Below are 22260 nucleotides of genomic sequence, written 5' to 3'. Positions count from 1 at the left end.
AAGAGAGACGGTGCTCTCTCAGGTATCCTGATCCCAAGTTATTTAGGGCTTTGTACGCTAGTACCAAAATCTTAAACCTGGCTTGGTAGTGAATAGGCAGCCAATTCAGTTCCCTCAGCAAAACAGTTGCATGCTGAAAAGGGGCAGCTCCCGATAACAGCCAAGCTGCTGTGTTCTGCACCAACTCCAGCTTCTTGAGCAGCCTTAAAGGCAGCCCCACATACAGCACATTGTAGTAATCCAGGCTTGAGGTTAATAGTGCTTGTACCACTGTGACCAAGCTATCCTTGTCCAGGAAAGGCTGCAGCTGGCAAACCTGCTGAAGCTGGTAAAAGGCACTCTGAGCCGCCATGGCCACTTGGGCCTCCAGTGACAACAATGGATCTAGGAGTACCCCAGACTATGAATCTGATCTTTCAGAGGGAGTGCAGCCCCATCCAGAACAGGCAGCGAGCCTACCTCCTGGACCCGGGAACCACTCACCCACAGGGCTTCAGTCTTGCCAGGATTCAGCTTTGGTTTCTTGGCCCTCATCCAGCCCCTAGGCCTTGATGCAGGACTTGCTCAGCCTCACCTGATTCAGATGTCACAGGGAGACAGAGCTATGTGTCATCAGCATATTGATGGCACTTGGCTCCAGATCCCCTAATGACCATTCCCAGGGGCTTCATATAGATGTTAAACAACATTGGGGACAGCATGGTACCCTCTGGAACCCCATAGCTCATTTGCCAAGGGGCCAAGGAATGGTCACCCAAAGTTACTCTCTGAAATCGACCCTGCAGGTAAGACTGGCACCACTGTAACACAGTGCCTCTGATACCCATCCCACAGAGTAGATTCAAGAGGATACTATGGTCGATGGCGTCAGAAGCCGATGAGAGATCGAGCAGAATTAGCAGGGTTGCATAAAAAAATAGAAGAACATATTTGTTAGAACACAAAAGGTTGTACCCACAGCCTTCCTCACCACTGGCCATGGTGGCTAGGGCTGATGGGAGCTGGAGTCCAAAGCACCTGGACAGCGCCAGGTTGGGGGAGAGTGGTCTACCGCTTCAGGCTGCCGGGAGGGCGGGCTTGTATGCTTCAGTCCCTCTCCGTGGAAAACCTCCATAGAGTAACTTAGCCTAGGAGGGCCCTTCCCCGCCCACGGGCGCGGTGGGCTTTCTACATGCCGGGACGTACCAGTCGCCCGAAGGGAGCCGCGTAGTTATTAAGCGCCTGGATGGAGGTGGCTGTTGCCAGGTAACGGTCGTCACCTGTGTGGAGGAGGGGGGGTGAGATAGCGTCGCTTCAGAGAAGTGTCAGTCGATTCTTCCCATAGAAAGGGGCCGGAGTCGCAAGACGCAACCTAAATTTCCGGTATTCATTCAAAGCCACCCAGGGGGAGGGGCTACGATTCTCTAGTAAATGCTGATTGGGGCGTCGTTCTAGACCTTGGCACCTCTATGATGAAAGCCCCCTCTCCGTCGGTCACCGTGGAAGAGCCAGTTCGAATTGAGTGGCGGAAGTGCTGATAAGGCCTTGCCCCACGCTCTGCCCCGCCCCACTCAACTCCGCTGCTCTCGCGCCTTTCTTCCGCCTTCACCACCTCCTCCTAGCAACTGTCGTCACAGTGACGCGTCGGACGTCATGAGGCTGGAAGGGGCGGCGGTGTAGCCGTTGCCGGATGTGGGAGAGTCGCGCGAGCCTTCCTGCCCTGAGGCTGTAGGGCTGCCCGGATGTGGGGCTGCCCGGTGAGTGAGAAGCGGGCACGGTGGGCTCGCAGCGCCCCGGGGTGGGAGGGTAAGCGGGACTCCCCTTCCCTCCTTTGTATCCGCGGGGAGGGGAAGAGAGGCAGGGCTCTTTCTCGGCGGGTGGGCAGGAGGAGGCGCGGCGCTCCTGCTTTCGTCGCGGGGCGGGGGGGGCTCTGCTCCGCTCCGTAATGTCGCCGCGGGGAGACTGCGGTGTGAAACTGAGTGGGGAAGAGAAGGGCCGATCCCTCCTGCAAGGCACTGGTGGTGTCGCTGTGACGTCAAGAAGTCCTTCTGTCTTTGCAGCTGTTGAGACGGGCTGCCCCGGGCCCCAGTAACAGTGGTATTTATTTATGCAGCTCCGTCAATGGGCATGGTGCTTTAAAAGAAAGTAAGGGCTCAACCCTATGCATGTTTAATCTAAAAAAAGGCCCTACAACTCCCAATATTCCCTAGCCAGCAGACCCTGTGCTGAAGGACAGCTCCCTGCCCCTAGGCACTTACAATGTGAAATGTGCATAGCTGGAGGCAACAGACAAAAGCAGAGGAAGTCGGGTGAAGGGTGAAAGATGTCGGGTGAAAGAATCTATGTTCAGTTGCATGGAAGCAGGCTATGATATGCTCCCTTCCTCTGCTTCCATGCAAGGGGCAAAGAATCAATGTTCAGTTGCATGGAAGCAGGCTATGATATGCTCCCTTCCTCTGCAGGAGCTACACTCACAAATGTGAATGGAGGAATGAAGGGGTGATGTGTCTCTTTCCCTTCCTGATGGTTTTTTGCAGGAGGCTGCAGGTGGGTCACAGCTGCAGCAGCTTTTTACACACACACACACACAACCTTTCTTGCTGATTTAAATCATGGTTTAAATATTCCTGACTTAAATCCACCCTGCAAAAAAAAAAAAAAAGTTCAGGAACATTCTAACTGCTTAGGTAGCAGCACTTATTCATTTAAAACAGTTTTGCCCGCATTTTAGCTGAAAAGGCTCGCCGAGCAGCTTGCATAAGATCAAGACAGTTGCTGCCTGTAGGCTTACAGTCTAAAAGATGTGACAAAAGGGAAAAAGGGATGCGAGGGGAAGACGAAAACAAACATGGGTACCAGTTCTTCAAGTTCCATAGTAATTCTTATAATGACCAGCTGGACTGGAAACAGTTCAGGGAGAGAGAGCGCCAAGTGCAGCTGGTCTCTCCACAGAGCCAGTAGAATAGCTGTGCTGCCAGGTGACATTTGGGGGCAGCAAGAGCCCAATGAAGCTCATCTTTCAGCAGAGCTATTCATACATAGTGTAGTTTCGGTGACAGATGTGAGAGGCTAGTTTGGCCACACAATTTTTACACAGAGTTTGCAGATAGGAGATGCCGTGTGGGCAGACAGAATTTGAGGGCTTCAGTGAAAAGAAGATCCTTGAGGTACGGGAAGTTAAGGAAACAAGAGCTTACAGGTAAGGTGGCTGAAGGAAGGGGAACAGAATAGGCAGAAGACTTAGAAACAGGCAACTGGAGGAAGTATGGGTAAAAAGCAAAGTACTGAGGGAAAGCAGTTCACAAAAGGAAATGGGGCTGGAGGAAAGTTCTATGTTGGGCTTAGAGACTGGGGGCTGCTGGCATGAGCAAGGTGGGAAAGAGGCCTAAGAAGCTTACTGAGAAGAGGTTCAAAGGTCATTGTTGCGGGGATGGATTAAGCTGGGATGGGCAACTTATGGCCTTCCAGATGTTTTGGCCTACAACTCCCATCATCCCTCACCATTGGCTGTGCTGGCTAGGGCAGATGGGAGTTGTAAGCTAAAACATCTGGAGGGCCACAAGTTGCTCACTCCTGGAATAAGCAGTCACCTGTGAAGCAGAGATCTGAAAGGGTTGAGAAGTATGAAGGAAAATCTGGAAAAGGCATCCTTATCCAGAACTTAGGGACAGATGGTTGCGTGTTGCTGGCAGGAACGGAAGAGAGTGGCAAGGAATTTGAAGTCTGCGGAACTGTGAACCAAGGAGACAATCGCACACACACACACACACACTGCCACCAAAGTGGTGGTGAGATCTCTGATTCAAATAATGATCGGAACTAATGAGCCACATATCTTACTTTAGGTGTCCAGTAAACTAGTAATGTTATGTCTACCCACACATTTTTTGTTTTCCATTCATGGGGGAAGGGTGTCTGTGCCAGAGTGTGAGATAGATCCAAGCCCTCTGGTGCATGCATCATACTTGGGAGGGGAATTCCCTCCTTCCCTCTGCTCTGAACCTTGGGGAAGCAGAAGCAGTAGGAAGTAAGTGTGAATCTCATGGTTTCTGCTTTTCTCAATTCCAATGCAAGGTGGGAGGCCAGTCCTCTTCCCACATGTATCTACCCAGCCCCTGAGTTCATCCTTGGATGCCCCTCTTTGGCTGCCCCTGCCAGATGAGGTGTGGTGGATGACTATGAGTGCAAGGGCCTTTCCAATTGTGGTACCCTGATTGTGGAGTGCCCTCTCCAAGGAGGCGCAGCTGGCACCTACTTTTTCTCTACAACGTGAGGTGACAAACTAATTTTCCCAGGCCTTTCACATCTTGTAGTAGTTTTTTAATTAGTTGTAGCTCTTAGGTTTTATTCTCTTCACTTTCTATTTTTGATCTTAATTTGGAGTTTGTTTTAATGCTGCATCACAATTTATTATAATGTTCTTTTTATTGGTGCTTGTTTGTTTTTTGTTCTGTAAGCCTCCCTGTGAACTTTGCTAAAGGGCGGCCTATAAATATGGAAAATAAATAAACCTCCCTCCCCCACAAGTTCTCTGTGCATGTCAGAGGACTTGTGGGTGCTGGGTCAGTTGCAGTTAACAACTAAATGGCTGCCTACTAAGACAAGGTCTGTAAACTGCTGCTATTAAAGTAAAATGCGGGGGCCACATAGTTTGGCAAACAGTAATAGAGAGAGTTTTGTGTACTTTACAGTGTAGGATTATTTCAATATTAAAATTGGTAAGTGGAGCAATAATCTTTTGGTCCTTGATATCATTCCCCTGACATACAATTAACATGTGGTGATGTCGTTCACAGTTTTTAGAAAGGAAGAAGATGGAAAATAATGCAGTTGTTTTGGAATCGAAATCTTCACCCATCAACCTTCTGAATGAAATGCACCAGCTGCGTCTCCTAGGCCACCTTTGTGATGTGACTGTGAGTGTGGAATACCAAGGTGTCAGGGCAGAGTTCGTTGCTCACAAAGCTGTGCTGGCAGCAACAAGCAAGTTTTTTAAAGAGGTGTTCCTTAATGAAAAGGCCATGGATGGACCAAGGACAAACATATTATTGAACGAAATCCAGGTAGCTGACTTTGCATCTTTTCTTGAGTTTGTCTATACTGCCAGGGTGGAGATAGAAGAAGATCGGGTGCAGCGTATGCTGGAAATAGCTGAGAAGCTCAAGTGCTTGGACTTGTCAGAAACCTGTTTTCAGCTAAAGAAGCAGATGCTTGAATCAGTGTTGTTGGAGTTGCAGAATTTTTCTGAGTCACAGGATGCAGAAGAGGACAGCGGGGCCCAACCAAGCAGTTTACTTGAGCCAAAGGCAATCATTGAAACACAAGCTGACAATGTGGACTATTTTGCAAATTCTCCCTTCGAAAGGCCCACAGATGGAGATGGTCTTGAAGCTCCCACTGCTAAATTAAAGGAGAAATTAGACAAGAAGAAAGAAGCTCTGAAGACGCCCTGTGCCAAAATCCGGAGGGCCAGCGGACGACTGGCTGGCCGGAAAGTCTTTGTGGAAATACCCAAGAAAAAGTACACGAGGCGCCTGCGAGAACAACAAAAGTATGCTGAGGCCGTTGCGGAAGAGAGCCGGCTCTCCAAAGACCACAGCATGCCTGAGGAAGGCAGGGTTGAGGAGGAGGAGAAAGAACAAGTGGCGAACAGTGTGAAGCCTGAACACAAAGGGTGTGATGGCATGAGTGAACTGGAAGAAAACTTGAATAAATTGGAGGAGGATAAAAAGAACCGTGGTGGCAACTTTACATGTAGCACTTGTGAACGAGAATTCCTGTACGAGAAGAGTTTTCTGAAACACATAAAGCACAGCCACGGGATTGCAGCCGAAATTATTTACCGTTGTGAAACCTGCGGCCAGACTTTTGCCAACCGGTGCAACCTCAAAAGCCACCAACGCCACGTCCACAGCAGCGAGCGCCACTTCCCATGTGAGCTCTGTGGTAAGAAGTTCAAGAGGAAGAAGGACGTCAAGCGGCACATTCTGCAGGTTCATGAGGGTGGTGGGGAACGTCATCACTGCCTACAATGTGGAAAGGGTTTGAGCTCCAAAACGGCCTTGAGGCTTCATGAAAGGACACACACAGGCGACAAGCCTTATGGGTGCACAGAGTGTGAGGCTAAGTTTTCTCAGCCTTCGGCACTTAAAACACACATGAGGTATGAACAGACTTAACTGGCCTTATTAGCTAAATCTCTGGGCAAAAAGGTAAAGTCCCCCAGGGCAGTTTGCCAGCGGTCAAATAAGCTAAGTAGGGTCGGAGATTCTCTTCTGAAATTCTCAATAATATGGATTCTTTGCTTTTGAAGAAAGAGGCTGATGCGCTCATGATCACACTCACAATATAGGCTCAAACCTCTCATAAGTTACCCTAAAAGGGTTTGGCATAAAACTCATAAGCCTTTGTGAAAGAATTTGTATGGTTAGAGTCCTGATTTTAACACACTGGTATTTAGAGTTCTAGAAATGTAGTTAAATGTCGAAGAAGGCTTCAAACCGTCTGATGACAGTCTGATTTTGCCATCTGGTTTGGGTAAAACACATTGTGATCGATAAGAGCCCTCAGGAAAGATACCAAATGTAGGCATCCTACAAATTCAGTAGAAGATGGTGTGCTTTGAGAACAGATATTGGCTGAGAATAACTTCCTGTTACTTTTGTAGAGCTAAATTGTAGCAGGCCTGAAAACTAGTTCATGTTACTTGGTTGAAGAATGACCTGAATATCTCCTGGAATGCTCCCAGAGGTTTATAGCATCAGTGTCTTACTTGGACTTGGTTACATTATTCATCCTCCACACTTCATATTTGTGGAGAGGACATTAGAAGTTTGGTCTTGTAAAGTTGTATTGGCTCTGTAAAGTGTGGGCCAGACTGCTCCAGATTTGGAAATGTTGATCTCTTAACTAGTTGAATGCTTCCTGCAGTAGGTCTAGCTCTGTTTCTATAGACCTGTACGGTTACCTCTAGAATGTGATTACAATGCTATGCGTAGGACCTAGAGATTAGTGGCTACTGCCCTATTAATGGTGTGATTCCTGCTCCCTCAAGAGACAAAGGCAAGACACTGTTGTTAAAGCTTACTAAACTGCTAAATGAAATAATAGTGTCAGAAGTGACATGCTGAGTTCCCTGGTATGATGTGGGCAATCCCTTCAGTGTGAAATATGCTTGCATCATAGTGCCATCTTGGCAAAGGCCACCAAGAGAAGAGAGGCTCTACTCAAAATTCAGTGGCATTCCCATTCTTACTTTAAATGCAGTAACATGTTAATATTGTATTTGATGTCAAGACTCTTGGGAATGTCCTTGGATATCAGTGAATTGCGTTCCATTGTAAAATCAAAAGTGTGTGTGGGGGGAGAATACTAGGCTATAAATAACTAATAGAGCATTGTTATTTTGGTAGTGTGAATGGGAGAATAGCAGGGTCAAATTAACTAGAGTCTACTCATGTCTCAATTGGTTGACTGGGCAAGAAAATGGTAGATGACAAAACTTCATTTTAAGACACACTTCCATTGGTACAGAAAGAAATCCTAACTTCACGTTTGGTGTCTAATTTGACTATAACCACTAGAGCGTTTGATGTCACAGTGGATAGTTCAATTCAATATCCTTAGGCAGCCAAAAAGAATGCAGGTTTAGTCCTGGGCATTACTAAGAAAGGGACTGAAAATACAACAGCAAATAGGACGTGCCATTATGATACAACCACATTTAGAATGCTGTGTGGTGGTGTGGTCTGAAAAGCAGAGCTAGGGAATCTACAGCAGCTGCAGCTGGAGAGAGGATGGGTGGGGAGCACCCAAGCCCAGGAGGAGCTAGGCTCATACAGGTCTCACTACGTCGTGGTTTAGCATGACATCTGAACACAGCTGTTGGCTCCTTGCTAGAATGGGTTCCTGTTCATTCCATCAGCAGTGCCTCTGCCTGCGAGGTTTTTCAAGTCGTGGCTTCCTGGGATGTGTGCACAGCGGCTGCCTGGTTTTCTGCCTATTATTAAACGCTACAGCATGGCCTTGTGTTCCCTGCTTTCAGAGCCAGAGTTACAGAGAATACTAGGATAAGGCAGATCTACCTTTGCAACTTCAAGAGCAACAGATTTCTTATTAGTGTGAAAATGTTCCTTCAGAGAAGGTGTTCACCCTGTTTTCACAGTTTTAGCACTGCCTGCTGTGGAGCAGCACGTGAAACACACAGGGTGAATGAGAAGCTGGGTCCTTCCCTGTGAGTCATTTCTCTTCTCCTGGGATAAGATAGGCTTGAACTAGCTCTAGGAAATGAGGCAAAGTTCATATAAAACACAGATAAGCGTTATGAAGCACCTGGATGCCCTGTGTTCATTACTTAGTTCAGATGCTTGGGATGAAATCACATTTTAGGAAGGAGAAGGGGCATTCAGCTCCTTGATGATTAGCCTCATTCAGTAATAATAATAATTCTAGTGGTGTGCTTTGGAAGACTGTCTGGACTTCTAGAGGGAGGATGATCCCTAGGCCACCTATTTCATATACTAAAGAAGTCTGCCTCTTGCTTCTTGAGCCAGGGATATCCACCATAGTAGAGCAGTGTTTGGTCCCAGGAGAAGAAACGGGACGTGCAGGTAAGAGCCCAGTTTGTGATTAATTTTAAATGTAGTGGTGTGTGTGTTTTTAATTTGAGAGAATAAATCCAAAATGTTATTGTTCCATGGCTTCCACAAGCAAAACATTTTTTCTTCATTTTTGAAAGCCAAAACATGGGTAATCTGTAAAACCTTGTTGGATTTTTCCCCTACAGGGGGGGAAAAAAACAGTTCACTGGAACCACATTACTATTCTTGTTCTAAATTTGCTGGCTGCTTTACACAAAACAAAAAAATTAAAGCATTTGAATTGTGGTTCTGATTAAAGCAACTAATTTGTGACCAGTTTTTTTGTTCTGCTATTATAGGCTAGTTTAGATCACTGTTGCTGTTTTGGCCCAAGAGAATGAGACCAGGCAGGGGGAGATTATCATTGTTGAGGCTAAATTTGTTATTAGTTCATGTACGTCTTGACAGTTTAGGAGTATGTTTCTTGCTCGGAATAATTTGTATCTTTATCATACAGCCTTGGCTCTTATTAACTGATTCTTATTCAGAATGTCTTGTTAATTTGAATTGTTACTTGGTCCTCCCATCCATCTGGAGCAATGTACATGTAGAAGAAGACATCTGTGTGTGCATCACGTGTTGGATTGGGAACTTCACACACAAGTAGCACTTCATTTGGGGCTGCATTCAGCTTCTGGAGCTATTGGGAGTGGAGGGATCCCATGGATTGGCAGTCACAAGAATAACCCCAGTTGCTATAGTAGAGTCATGCTCTCTAGTTACGGCTTAGTGAAAAGGAAGAGCAAGTGCTATACTTGTCTTAATTTGTATTATTTTCTCATTTCAGAATACACACTGGTGAAAAGCCTTTTGTTTGTAATGATTGTGGAGCAAGATTCACGCAGAATCACATGCTTATATATCATAAAAGGTGCCACACAGGTATGAGCGTTGTCTTGCTTTTTTACACTCCAGCTTGTTTTTACTCAGTGACTGCGTTCACGCGACAGGACAACCTATCGTGGGTTGTCGTTTGAAACAAGCCACAGTGGGTTGTCATGGCATCTGAACCTAGTGATGTACGAATGTTATGAAATCCATTCTGTTTCTTTTTCGTAGCTTGTTAGGGATCTTTCACTCCGTAATCTGCAGTGATTTGAGAAAATGTATTGAATCCGATCGTTTTCTGGTTTGCTGTTTTGGAGGTTTGCCTGAGTCTGCCTCTTTTCAAGGAGGGTGGGAAATCCCATTGAAAGCAAATTGTCTTCGGATTTGAAGTGACTGCTTTCCCACCCAAGCAGTGCCTAAAGCAACTGCTTTAAAAAAATATCTGAAAAGATGCCAAGCTCTGCCAGATGAATTGCATGGCACAATCCTATGCATTTTTAAAAAGTCCTACAACTCCCAGCATTCCCCAGGCAGCCATGAGTTGTAGGACTTTTTTTCTGTCGAAACATGCATAGGATTGTGCCAGTGAAATCCAAACTTTGAAAGCTTTCTCCTGCTTGGCTGAAAAAGAAGACTCCCCCATTCACCCAGGATGCCAATGTGTTGGGAGGTACTGGATAAAACAAGGGTACATCAAATCAAAAAAGGGATCCTCATACTTTCATGTGATTAAAGGTGAGATCCACAAAACCAGTATCCAGTCACAGAGCACATTTCCCTCCACTGACTGAAGTAAAAAAATATGCATCTGCCACCAGCCTACAATCCTGATTTTAAAATGGGGTTTTCTGCTTCCGTTTTAATTTTTTTAAATACAGGATCACAACTGACTGCCTTTACACATGCTCTCTTACCAACCTTCCCCCTCCTGTAGTTTAACTTCTGCTGTAGCATTTTTCTCCAAGTCCCAATCCTGGGCACTTAGTTACTTGGGAGTAAGCCACATTGCACTTAATGGGACTTACTTCTGAGTAGACATAAGATCACCCTGTAAGTCTGCAACCCTCGAGTAAGCTCCTTGGAACGTAACAGGGTGCTCTGAAAACGTAACAGGGTGCTCTGAAACGTTGCTAAGAGGACGTTGCTTCTGAGCTTGGTGGGGTGGGGGATCAGATGTGTCTCTCCCTTCATTGCAGGGAGGCATTTTACCCTCTTCTCCCTCCGATTGAGAAATGCAGAGGCGGGAGACGCAATCGGCAGGGATTTGTCTGTATTTGTCCCAGCGATAGACTAATGGCAGCTGCCATTAGCATATTGCCTTCCAGAGAGCCACTCCGCTAGGGATGTCAGAGAATTCTGCCACGGATCTCGGTGAGGCCGAATGCCAGTGCATTTGGCCCCCCGAAATCCATGGTGGAACTAAGCCCCCACCCCCCACCCCACGAAAGGCGCGCGAAACGGAGCACTTACCTGCTGCCGTCCGCGCTGACTTGCGAATGGCGGCCGTGTCTGTGGCTGCCATTCGCTTCCTCATTATAGCTGTGATAGGCTACGTAAATAATTATGTAGTCTATCACGGCTAACGCAGGGATGCCATTTGCGTACGTACTTACGTAATTACGTACGTAGCCTATCATGGCAAAAAACAAAACAGCGGACGCAAATGGCGGCGGCTATGGCGGCCGCCATTTGCGTTTCCTTTTTTTTGCCATTTTAGCCTACGTAAATATTTACGTAGGCTAAAACGGCGGGGGAAAAAAGGGAACGCAAATGGCGGCCACTGTAGCCGCTGCCATTTGCGTCCGCTGGTTTTTTTTTTGCCGTGATAGGCTACGTAAATATTTATGTAGCCTATCACGGCAAAATACAGGGATGCAAATGGCGGCGGCTATGGCCGCCGCCATTTGCGTCCCTGCAGGCTGCCCAGTGGCCGGATGTCTGGCTGCAGGCGGCCCTGGCCGGTGGCTCCGTGGAATCTCCGCAGAGCGGAGCCGGCTGGAGAGAATTTTGGGGGGAGGGATGGAGTGCCTCCCCCCAACCGCGAATGTCACCCTTTGAAAAGGTAAGTGACTTCCGTACATCCCTACGCTCTGCACGAAATCCTCTAGAGCTGGAGGTAAGTGATGCCGTTCCGCTGCGGAATCTGGAGGTCGGATTCTCTGGAATCCGGCCTCGTTTGAGTCCGCAGCGGAATTCTCTGCCATCCCTATCTGAACCCGGAATACTTCCCGCAAGGTGGCTTGTTTTTCTCCAAGAAGCCAGCCTGACAACCCATGGCTTGTTCTTGGTGTTGTTTAAACCATGGTGGGTTGGCATGTCATCCAAACCTGGCAGAGCCAACTCATTGTAGGTTGTGATTCACAGTAACTGCTCCAAATGGGAGCTGCCAAAAGGGGATGGACTCTACATCTCAAAAAGTCTTGCTGGAGACTCAGGGAAATGTGGAATGGAAGCATGGCACCCACAACTGCCAGCTCAGCATTTAAAACCCTGGGGATCACCTTGCTAAGAGGGCGATCTTGACCTCTTTTCCCCATCTGTCAATGGCTGTCAAAGTTGCCTAAATGCAGTCTTGTCAATTACCTTGTATGTTTATACTTCAGTTCATTCCCTTTGACAGCTGAAACGTGCAAAGCAATAGCCAAGACAAGGCTATATATATTCTTGACAGCTGCAAGTTTTCAACTGCAAAAGGCTGACAAATAATAATAATTTAAAAATTACAAAGTCATTTGCACAAATACTTTGGGCCAAAGAAATTATTAAAAAAAATATTCTGTCCCCATTTGTGCAAATGTCAGGGCACAAAAAATATTTTTTAAAAGCCAGGGAATGAAAACGGGGTCATGATCAGAGCAGGAGAGGGACGGACGGGCAGACAAGATGGTGTCTGCCACAGAGTCCCCTGGGATACATGCCAGAGCCAGCTGGAGGACTGAAAGGGAAGGAGGTGGTGATGGTGCTGCACTGAGTACCCAGGAGGGCACAGCTGGGAAAAAATAACCCCTCCCAGTTCACCCACCTAAGTCTCAATAATACATACCAGGTTGGCCCCCCCACCCACAATGAAATCATGGATGAGGGAGATTTTGTTTTGGACTGACCTGGCTTTCAGCAGCAGCACCAACATACCTGAGGGGAAGCTGGTAGAGCTGTCAAGAACGATCTTGTTGGGGGAAGAACCAGAAGAGGGGATACCCATAAGGTGTTTACCCCCTCTTCTCCTCAACTGGCCTGTTAATTTCCCAATACCATACTTCCCCCTACCCATGACTACCATTATGGGGGCACCCACTTGCCCCTCCGAGTTACCCCAGTACATATTAAAAATACAAAGGTGTAAAATAATATAAAACAATATAAATGAGAGAGCAACAGCTAAAAAGGGGCAGATGAAGACCTGTATTTGTTCTCGTTCTTCAAGCTGCTGCCCTCCGCTTCTTTTAGTTATTGCTAGTTGCTGCTATGAACTGGTCATAAGCATCCCCAGAAAGCGATAGGGTGGGTCTGGTGTGTGCTCTTTGATGCGACTCGAGGCAGAGGCGCTGCCTCAGCCAGCCCCTCCCTTTTGTACCTGGGGAAGAAGGAGCAGTTGGTCAGCAGGTGTTAGGCTGATGTCAAACTGGTGGGGGAAGCTGCAGGAAAGCAGGCCTCAGCAGTTCCACTCCCCACCCCAAACACACTCCTACTGTTGGAATCCTGAGGAACTCAGCTTTCTCTTTTCAGGAAGCAAATTTTATTTTAAGAGTTTGAAATGTAGGTTATTACCACATGCTGTGAAATCTAAGCCTGTCTTGTGATTTTAAGGCTCTGATATTGAGCATTTATCCATAGCAATATCAGGGTGATCGGGCCAGCTATCAATGGCTTGTTCAGTGGGTGCAAAGTAAACTGACATGGTGTTTACTGCATTAGTAGGTATTATATTAGGGGTAAACCAGATGCATCTGTCCAGGGCAAGATAAGTAACTTCCTTCTCAGTCCTATAAATATACGCAGAAAGAATTGTACTATTCTAACTACCATCATTTGTTGTGTGAAGTTGTTGGGGCAAGCCTATTCTGCTAAGCTGCCTCTTCATGGCATTCATTTTGTGGATGTCATTAAGTACTAGCCCTGTAGAGCTTTGGTTATGTAGTACTGACACTGTAGTGGTCAAAGTGTCTTGAGGAGGCTGTGTAGATGAGTTGACAGCACCTCTGACACAGAGCCCTTGGTCCAGTTCTATGCTGCACAATGGTGTTGTGAAACTCCATCAAATCATGAGTGGGCTCTGGAATAGCTTATTGGCAGCAAAGTCTGTGGCCGTGCACTGGTGTAGTGGTTGCTGCAACCTCTTCCCTCCCCTCTATTCTTAGCTATTTCTGGATCAGCAGCTCAGAGGGTAAAACCATCAGTGGGTCAAAATAACTTTTCATTTTTCTTCGATTCCTGTGTGACATAGGGGAACGACCTTTCATGTGTGAAACGTGTGGGAAGAGTTTTGCCTCTAAGGAGTATCTGAAACACCATAATCGCATCCACACTGGGTCCAAGCCATTTAAATGTGAAGTTTGCTTCCGAACATTTGCACAGAGGAATTCACTGTATCAGCACATTAAAGTTCATACAGGTAAGAAGCAAAAGGTCATATTTGGGGTGGAGTCTGGCTCTAAACTTTTTATAGGAACTGGAGAGGAGCTGTTCTCAATGTCTATACTTATTGCTTAGAAACCTAAGTGTTTAAAATCCTTCAAATATTTAGTTTCCCTGGTCATTCTGTTGGTGGTATTACAAAATATGTGGCAAAAGCTGACTTAGAGAGACAGGATTATAAGCTTGAACAAATCTCTGGTAAAACACAGTGCTTCTCAATGACTGTTTCTGCAGGCCTCAGCCTTGATTTTTGTCAGCTGCCTCATCATCAAGTGACGTTGCTGACGTTTTCCCCTGTTTATAACCTTGGACATTTATCTAGCCTCTAAGCTCTCTCTTGTCAGGTGACCTGCTGTTTTCCTCCTCAGTTACTCTGCCTTTTTGGTTTCCACTCGTTATGTATTCCCTATGCAGAAGACTAATCTGCTCTAGTCCTATCATACTAGAGCCTTTAATCACTTGCAAGTTTTAATGGGTCTGATCGCCAAGTCCCCAACCTGTGGGAATCATCCTGCTTTAACCTTGTCCACATACAGATGCCACTATCCCCAGCTCTTTAGCCTCCAGCGAGAAATTGGTATTTAAAATCTACTAAATAACATTGTTCAAATCCTGCATATGCCAGCTTCAGCTTCTCCCCAAGTGCCTCAGGTTCATTCCATGTTTATGAGAGCTGTCATTTATACTTGAGAAACCTCCGTGGCCAGTTGCTTACATCTCGATCTTGGACCTGTGGTTTAAAATCCCAGCTCAGGGACATGCTGAGGCAGTACTGGATCTCTCAGTATCAGATTGTGCCAATGGGAGAAATGCGATCACCCTTAGGACATGGAATAGGGTTGTAGGAATGAACAAGAAAATGATTGAAAGGTATTTTTCATGTTGCTAATGGTATTGGTTGAATGATTGCTAATTAAAAAAATATTTCTTTCTGTTGTCTTTGAATCTTGAAAGTGTACTTTCAGCTGTTCTAAAACTGGTAGTTCCTCCCCTGGGCTGTTTTCTTCCACTGTGGTGCTCTTTTAGTTTGTCTTTCCTATTCCCAGCTCAAGCCTTTTGTTTGTATTCTGCTTCTGCTTCCCTCATTCCTTTTCCTGGGTGCAAATATGATCATGTGTCTCAGTGATATCGCATCCTTGGCTACCTTTTTTTCTTGGCTTTCAACTTAAGATTATTTTACTTCCCTTCAGATGTATTCATTCTGTAGCTCTTGCTTAAGTTTCATCTCTGATTTGTCCCTATCTCCTCCTCTGTTCTTGCATTCCTAAACCCCATATCTTCCAGTCATGCTTTTTTCCCCTTATTGCTGTTACCTATTTTATTATTTACCAGCTGTTGCTTGTTCAATTGATTCTCTCCCTCTTTTTAAAAAAGACCTATTTTTTAAAACTTAGGTTTTTAGCCAGTTGGACAGGTCCTTTAATTTGTCATATCTGGGGGGGCGGGGGGTTAGGCACTTCACAAATGCATAATGTCTTCAGGGAAAAAGTATAATTGATCATCAATTCTTTCATAAAGATCGTCCTAGTCCTGTGTTAAGTTGGCAATGCTCCATAGAAATCAGTGGCATGATTCATATCAGCTGAGATTCTGATTATACTTCAAGATTACTGTACTTTTTTTGGATCTTAAGGTATATTTGATTGCAAGTACAAAGCTGAATATCTTGAAGATGTTCTTTAGTGGTGTCTTCTGATGCTTTGTTGCCATCAAATTAGTAATCTAAAACTTCTGCAAGAAGGCACCCTTTTGAGTGCAGCCAAAAAGCAATAGTAATTATGTGCTCTGGGTTACAGGTGAGCGTCCCTATTGTTGTGATCAGTGTGGCAAACAGTTCACCCAGCTCAATGCCCTGCAGCGCCACCATCGGATTCACACGGGGGAGAAACCATTCATGTGCAATGCTTGCGGTAGGACATTTACTGACAAATCTACTCTTCGGCGACACACCTCGGTAAGGAAGGGAGTAGGCACTTCTCCTGTGGAGAACTATTTCATTTCATACTTCCTAGAAGTATATGTAAACGGTGTATTTAAGGACAGGGTTGGGAAACATTGTGTAAACTCCCAGTTGAGCTTGGCTGCCACCTGAAGAGTGACAATAGAATTGGAATTCCTGATGGCTGGCAGTTCTATGCATATGGACAGGGCAGGAATGTTCTTTAGGGTGCAATCCTATGGCCGCTAGACAGTGGCTAGATGGCCATAGGATTTTTTGTTTTCTGGGACCCGGGCTCAGAGCCAGGGCTCCAAGGTCAGTTCCCGGAAAACCGCCTCCCTGCCCCTTACCCCACCACCTTGTAGGTGACATGGTTCATCCCCAGCTCCAGGCTCGTAAGAGCAGCAAGGAGTAGGGGAAAGGGGGGTGTTCTGGGAGAGGGGAGGGAATGGCGAAAACACCATTACAACACTTCCTATGTGCCTCCCCTCCTGTGCTCTGAGGCGTCCCAGCTAGACAGCCAAAATTGGCCATCTAGCCGCAAATGGAGGGTGGCCGGAGCACAGAGGAGATCCCCTCCACGCTTCCCCCACCCTGCATTGGATAGTTGGTTGCTTCCAAGTTTGGAGGCAGCCAGCTATCCCCATAGGACTGTGCCCTTAGCTAATCCTAACCGTGGCTCTTTCCAGTTTCCTGTATTTAAGAAGCTCCATGTTATTGAATTGTTGGGTACATGGTTAGAGACTGCTACCAAAACAGGGATTTCATGAATGCCATGGCAATTTAGACCTTGGTTCACTGTGGGCCATTTTGGAAGAGGGGTGATGGCCTCCCCAAACGTGCCCATCCCAACACCATTACCTCCTTATTAGTTTTTGTGGTGCTTTAGTAAGTGCCTTCCCCACCCACGTGTCAGTTTTCTATAGTAATCTTACCATGGAGATGTGATGCGTAAAGTTGTATACCCTAAATTTCGCAAACTGAGATCCCCAAAGCTATTTTTTTAAAGGAAAAACAGCTCCTTGATTAAATGGTGAAAATAATTTATCCATAAATAATGAGTAAAAAAGCTTGTTTGACTTGGTTCTGTTTTTGAGTTTGTAATGGTTTTGACTCTTCCCCTCCCCCCGCAGCTTGGAACGGATTATTTTAATATTTTAATTGCTCCAGCCATTATTTTTATCAGTGGGATTTAAGCTATGTAAGAGCAAGCTGTTGGAGCTAGACCCCTTTTGGCTGAATATAAATCTCTCAAGGGTACTATTAATCCATAGAAGACCAAAAATGGGTTGCAATGTGTCCTCTTTCTGATTATCCTCCTAAACTTGTTGGGGGATGCAGGGAAAGTAGCTATGCTGGCTGCCTATCTGAATGGTAATCCCCAATTTAGAGCTCTGTGCAGTGTTGCCTAGTTGGATCTGTTTGATTAGACAGCAGCTTAGGAATCAACATTCAGAGCAGTGGATGTGCTGTAAATATAGTGAGTGCCAGTAGTGAATTTTGCATGGTTTCCACCCTCCAGATTCACGATAAAAACACACCCTGGAAGTCATTTCTTGTAGTTGTCGAAGGAGCCTCTAAGAATGATGAGGATCATAAGACAGAGCTTCCTGATGAAGAATATGATGTAGCTCATTCCAAAATATCAGAGAAGCTGCTATCGTTCTCTGAAAACAGACACTATCAAAGTCTGACTCCTGTCCAGGGAAGCATGACTGCTCTGCATGAAAATGAATCCCCGCCAGTAACAGACTGCAAATCTGGGGGCACAGCAGGGTCCCAAGAAGTCCCCATAGCTACAACTTTGCATGACCTCACAGTGCTGCACACCCAGACAGACTCCCTTCAGCCACCCCTTCACACCCTGGTGAATATGGACTAGCATCATTGGTTATGAAGAAAATTCCATCCCAGTGATAATCCGTTGAATATTGTAAACTCTGCCAACATCCATGGACTGCAAAAGAATAATGAATGTTTATAGTGGGTGTTTTCAATGTCCTCTATTCCCCCCCAGCCAACATTTATGAAGGTCTCTTGACTGAAGAATACAGTTCTCATCCCATTTCTTGAAGAGAAAACTACTCTCTCATTTTTTTTTTTGTCTGTGTGATTTAAAGTAGGTTTCAGATTGTGCAGTCAATTTAAGAGAAGTGAAGATTCACCACTGTTTTAATCCAAATTTTTCTCTTCCTTTCCCTGGGCATAATGAATTATTTGGCTATAGATACTTTTCAGTGGTCCCTTTTGAAAGGAGCGTAATTCCGCTGTTCTTTTTTTTAACTCTTAATCAACACTGAATTGCACATTATATGCAAAACAATATAAAATATTATAGCATAGTCTCTCCCTGGGCCCAGCACCTAACATAATTTTAATGTAGGGTGGTTGTTTACACAAAAAAAAGTGAGGAAAAAGCAATCCTGTTATTAAACAGATCATAGGAAATGTCTGACGCTGCTCTTCTGAACAGCAGAACAGTTACTTTGGGAAATGTTTGCAAAGCCAGGGGTTGAATCTAACTGTATATAGATCCACCAGGGGAACAGATTCTCCCCTCCTACCCATTCAGCTCCCCCAGCAGCACCCCCCCCCCAACTGCTGTGAGTTGAGGGACCATCTGGAGCAGATTTCGAATGGGCTGCAGGGGGAGAAGGGAAAGTCCCGTTTTGTGAGCAGAGGTCCCCTCATGCGACATTGGATATCGCCCCAAGTTTGTAAAAATGATGGAGCTACATTGGAGCTCATATGATCAATCTGCACTCCGTCAGATTTGAGTGTTCTAAGCAGTTTGAAGTAGATTTCAGTGTAATGTTACTGAATTCTGGTCAGAATTTGTGGAAGAGTTTCACAAGCTTTTTTCTGTGACTGAGCCTTCCTTCTAAGTACTGGCATTCTGCAAGCCTGTTGTCCTTGGCCTCCCCATCCCTACTGTTTTGTCTGCATACTTTGTGCTATAAGTTCCCCATATCCACATGCCTCCATCATAGGTATTCCCTCTCTTCCATACATTCCTTGCACAGAGTGTTTAGTCACAAGGTGCTGCACTTCTATATGGTTCATTCCCCAAAGGGCCTTAATATTCTTCCCAACCTCTGTTGCTCCCAGTGCCCCCCTGTGGTTGTTGTGTATTTGGCCAAAGGACAGAGCATTCTGTAACTTTAAAAATTTCCTTGGCAGCCTTCTAGAACAGATTGCTCCAAAATACTGAACATGGTTTTCTCAAATAAGACTGTACATCTTACTGGAAGTAATTTACTGTGATTCTCCTCTCATCTCCCCACCTGATGAGTTTTATTAACATTTTGTGTTGGAGCTGATTAAATATTCTTAATTCTGGTTTCTGGCAATGGCCTGAAATTATCTGGGTAAATATTCTTGTTCTTTTGTATTCGCTAATGTTTATACCAAAGGCTACACAATCTATTGGAGGATTCAAGTTACAGCCAGAATTGACATTCTAAGTATTGACCGACATTCATTTGATAGGTAACATTGTTTAGATATCCAACTTAAACTTTTAAAGGTTTTACAAAATGTGTGCATGAAATGTTAATTCAGTGAAGCTTTAATGCTAATAGCTGGAAAACAAGACCAAGTAGTATAAACCAAGGCAAAGCAGCTGCCAAAATTTGACGAAATACAAGTTGCTTTTAAAATGTGTTGTTTTCCTCCTTGTAGGGGTCACAGAGGTGAAGATTTACTTTGTTCCTGATAGAAATGCATCAATATTGTGCCTTTTTATTTTTAGATTCAGGAAAAAAGTGCCAAATTAAATATGTATTTAAGTCCAACATTGATTGACTTCCAACAGTACTTGAATTTACTAGTATAGTAACTCTTGAGAGTGATCCTAATATATGAATATATCATCTGACACCTCTCAAAATGAAGTATTGCTCATAACAGCTCATAGGATCTGACTTCAGCTACACTTCCTATTGAGAAAGAGATGCATCTCTTTAAATTCAGTGTGTTTTAGTTTAGAAAGTGTTGTTATAGGAGAGTTTTATAAAACATAATGAGAATGTTAAATACTACCTTTCAAATACAAGTATACTGCTTTAAGTTACTCCTTTCTGCCTTTTGCCACACTGAGGAGTTACTATAACAGTGCTTTTTCTTTAATGCTGTGATTTCATTGGGTTGTATCCAGTGGTGTCTACCTGTCAAAAGAACAGACATGGCTGGCAGAACAGTTCCTCCTCCCCACTGCAGCTCCCCACACACCCCTCAAATCCGCTCCAAAGAGTTGGGGGACCCTCCAGAGCAGATTTGGAGAAGCATGGGGGGAGGAAACAAAAGTCCCATTGCACAAGCAGACATCTGCTCATATGAAGATGGATGTCACCCAGTTTTTAATGCATGTGTTTTGATGCTTTGTTCCTTTGAAGAGATGGTTGCAATGACTAAGCATGAGTTTAATAGAACCTTTTATGTCATGGTGGGTGCCTTTTCCTGCTCTGGCTAACTTGTACAATTGGCCCTGCACCCATTCATGACAATAACATATGAGAGAGTGGGGGGGAGTAGTGAAATAGTGCTGCGTCAAAGCCAACTTTGATGCAGCACAACACTTACCTTAAGATACTGCCCTGATGTTTTATTTACCGAAAGGAAATGCAATAAAAGATCAGTCCAGCTATGTATCAGGGTTTGGGGGGTAAACCCCATAGGAAGAGCTTTTGCCATCTACTTCTTGTTCGTTTAATCCACTTAAGGGGAATCTTCTTAGAAATACTCCCAAGAGGTTATATTTACATATTTATTTTGTAAGCCATGTGCTCCTTTTTGGCTATTGAATTTTAATGACCAATTGCAAAAAATTGTAGTAAATATTTAAATCCTTATGTTAGTACCTATAGATAAGGATTTTTTATTTTGTACTCTATGAAGATGTGAAGTGGGTTAACTTGTATGAATTGATAAGCCCCATTAAAAAAGTTACATAGTTCCATCCTTCTTGTTGTAAGTGACTTGCTTGGAGAAAACAGTTTATCTGAAAACATCACACTTCTTATATTTCTATATTCAATATATTAGCTTAAGGCAGCTTTACTCAACCTGGTGTCCTCCAGATGTTCCGAACAAAAGCTCCCAGCATACCTGACCATTGACTACAATGGTTGGGGCTGAGGAGTTGAAATCCAAAACATCTGGAAGACACCAGGTTGGGTAAGGCTGGCTTAAGGGTTAGAGAGTGATCTTAAAGTTTGTAGCCAGCCCTGCAAGTTCTTTAAGACATCTATCCAAACATGTTTTAAATCTGCTGCAAGCATTTATATGGCACTTTAAATTACCAGACCTAACTTTTGTTTGTGTTATGGAATGGAATAGTTAGCTCCTAAAGTATTACAGTACCAAGCCAGCTTGACGTTGGTCAGCTTTCGGTTCACTATAATTGTGAAGGGAAAAGAGAGTACAGTTTCTGGTTTTTAGGCAATGTTTGGGCAGGATTTGAGCACACATTTCTGTTAAAATATGTAACAATTGCAGTTTTACAGAAAAGGACCGTCTCCATTTTACTCCAGGCTAACAGTAGTGTGGGGAGAGATGTAGAAGCTATTGCCTTATCTGCCAGTGATAAGTATTTTACACAACTGTGATAATCTGCATAAAATGGGAGTAACATAGCAAAAGTTTATTCTAGTCTGTATGTTCCCAGGGTAGTATTCTCTCTATATAAACGTACCTTCACTGCTATTTATGTAGCAGATGATCTAATGTACTGTACTGTATACTGTGATATCAGCAGTTTTTCAGTGAGTATAAAATATAATCTGTCAGCCTGGTGTACAATTTAGGTCAAAACGTTTAAAATGCAATAGAAAAGTTGAACAAAAAAACAAGTCTTTGGACGCAGTTCATTTGTTACTGTTTATTACTGCTCATTTGTGAACAGTAATAAAGTGGAACACACCACAGTCACAGTTGTAGTTTTCCCTTTCCAAGGGTTTTCTGGATCTTACTGTACATTTTACAGACATGTCTGACTGCTGTGGCGCTGCTGCCAAGATTTAAAATTATTTTAAAAATTCTTTTCTAGTGGAGAGGTAAAGCTTTCCTTCTTAGGTTAAAGATGGAAGAAATAGGAATAGCTCCAGATACTTCCAGTGACAGAATTGATATATATTGATACAGCAAGAAACGGGGCACCCCCTTTTTGCTTTACAGTTATGGTGAACTGAAAGCTGACCAGCATAGAGCAAGCTTGTTACTACACTTTAGCAGCTGACTGCT

General features: G+C 44.6%; 1 protein-coding gene across 4 annotated transcripts; it reads left to right on the top strand.

Moving 5' to 3' along the window:
• Positions 1-1609: 1609 nt before the first annotated feature.
• GZF1 (GDNF inducible zinc finger protein 1) lies at positions 1610-20979 on the top strand. 4 transcript variants are annotated; one of them, XM_084825398.1, is made up of 7 exons: positions 1626-1736; positions 2442-2526; positions 4776-6142; positions 9406-9500; positions 13891-14058; positions 15878-16035; positions 17543-20979. In XM_084825398.1, the coding sequence occupies exons 2-7, from the start codon at positions 2482-2484 to the stop codon at positions 17900-17902; spliced, it is 2193 nt and encodes a 730-aa protein (XP_084681524.1). In that variant the 5' UTR covers positions 1626-1736; positions 2442-2481; the 3' UTR covers positions 17903-20979. The 4 variants fall into 4 exon arrangements, with proteins under 4 accessions (XP_084681532.1, XP_084681524.1, XP_084681547.1 ...); XM_084825421.1 differs by having other exon boundaries at positions 15878-15991; positions 17543-17634; XM_084825406.1 differs by lacking the exon at positions 2442-2526 and having other exon boundaries at positions 1610-1736.
• The last annotated feature ends 1281 nt before the right edge of the window (positions 20980-22260 follow it).

This window comes from Heloderma suspectum, chromosome 1 (genome assembly GCF_057233095.1).
Source record: "Heloderma suspectum isolate Gila_16-S chromosome 1, 16-S_ref, whole genome shotgun sequence".
Taxonomy (NCBI): Eukaryota; Metazoa; Chordata; class Lepidosauria; order Squamata; family Helodermatidae; genus Heloderma; species Heloderma suspectum.
The sequence above is the reverse complement of the archived record's forward strand: the minus strand, read 5'-3'. Positions and strand labels throughout refer to the sequence as shown.

Excerpts from the sequence above, each read along its gene's own strand:
- GZF1 (XM_084825398.1), top strand. The coding sequence starts at position 2,482 with ATGTGTCTCTTTCCCTTCCTGATGGTTTTTTGCAGGAGGCTGCAG. Across the intron at positions 6,143-9,405 it reads GCACTTAAAACACACATGAG|AATACACACTGGTGAAAAGC; the intron begins GTATGAACAGAC and ends TTCTCATTTCAG. Across the intron at positions 16,036-17,542 it reads CTCTTCGGCGACACACCTCG|ATTCACGATAAAAACACACC; the intron begins GTAAGGAAGGGA and ends TCCACCCTCCAG.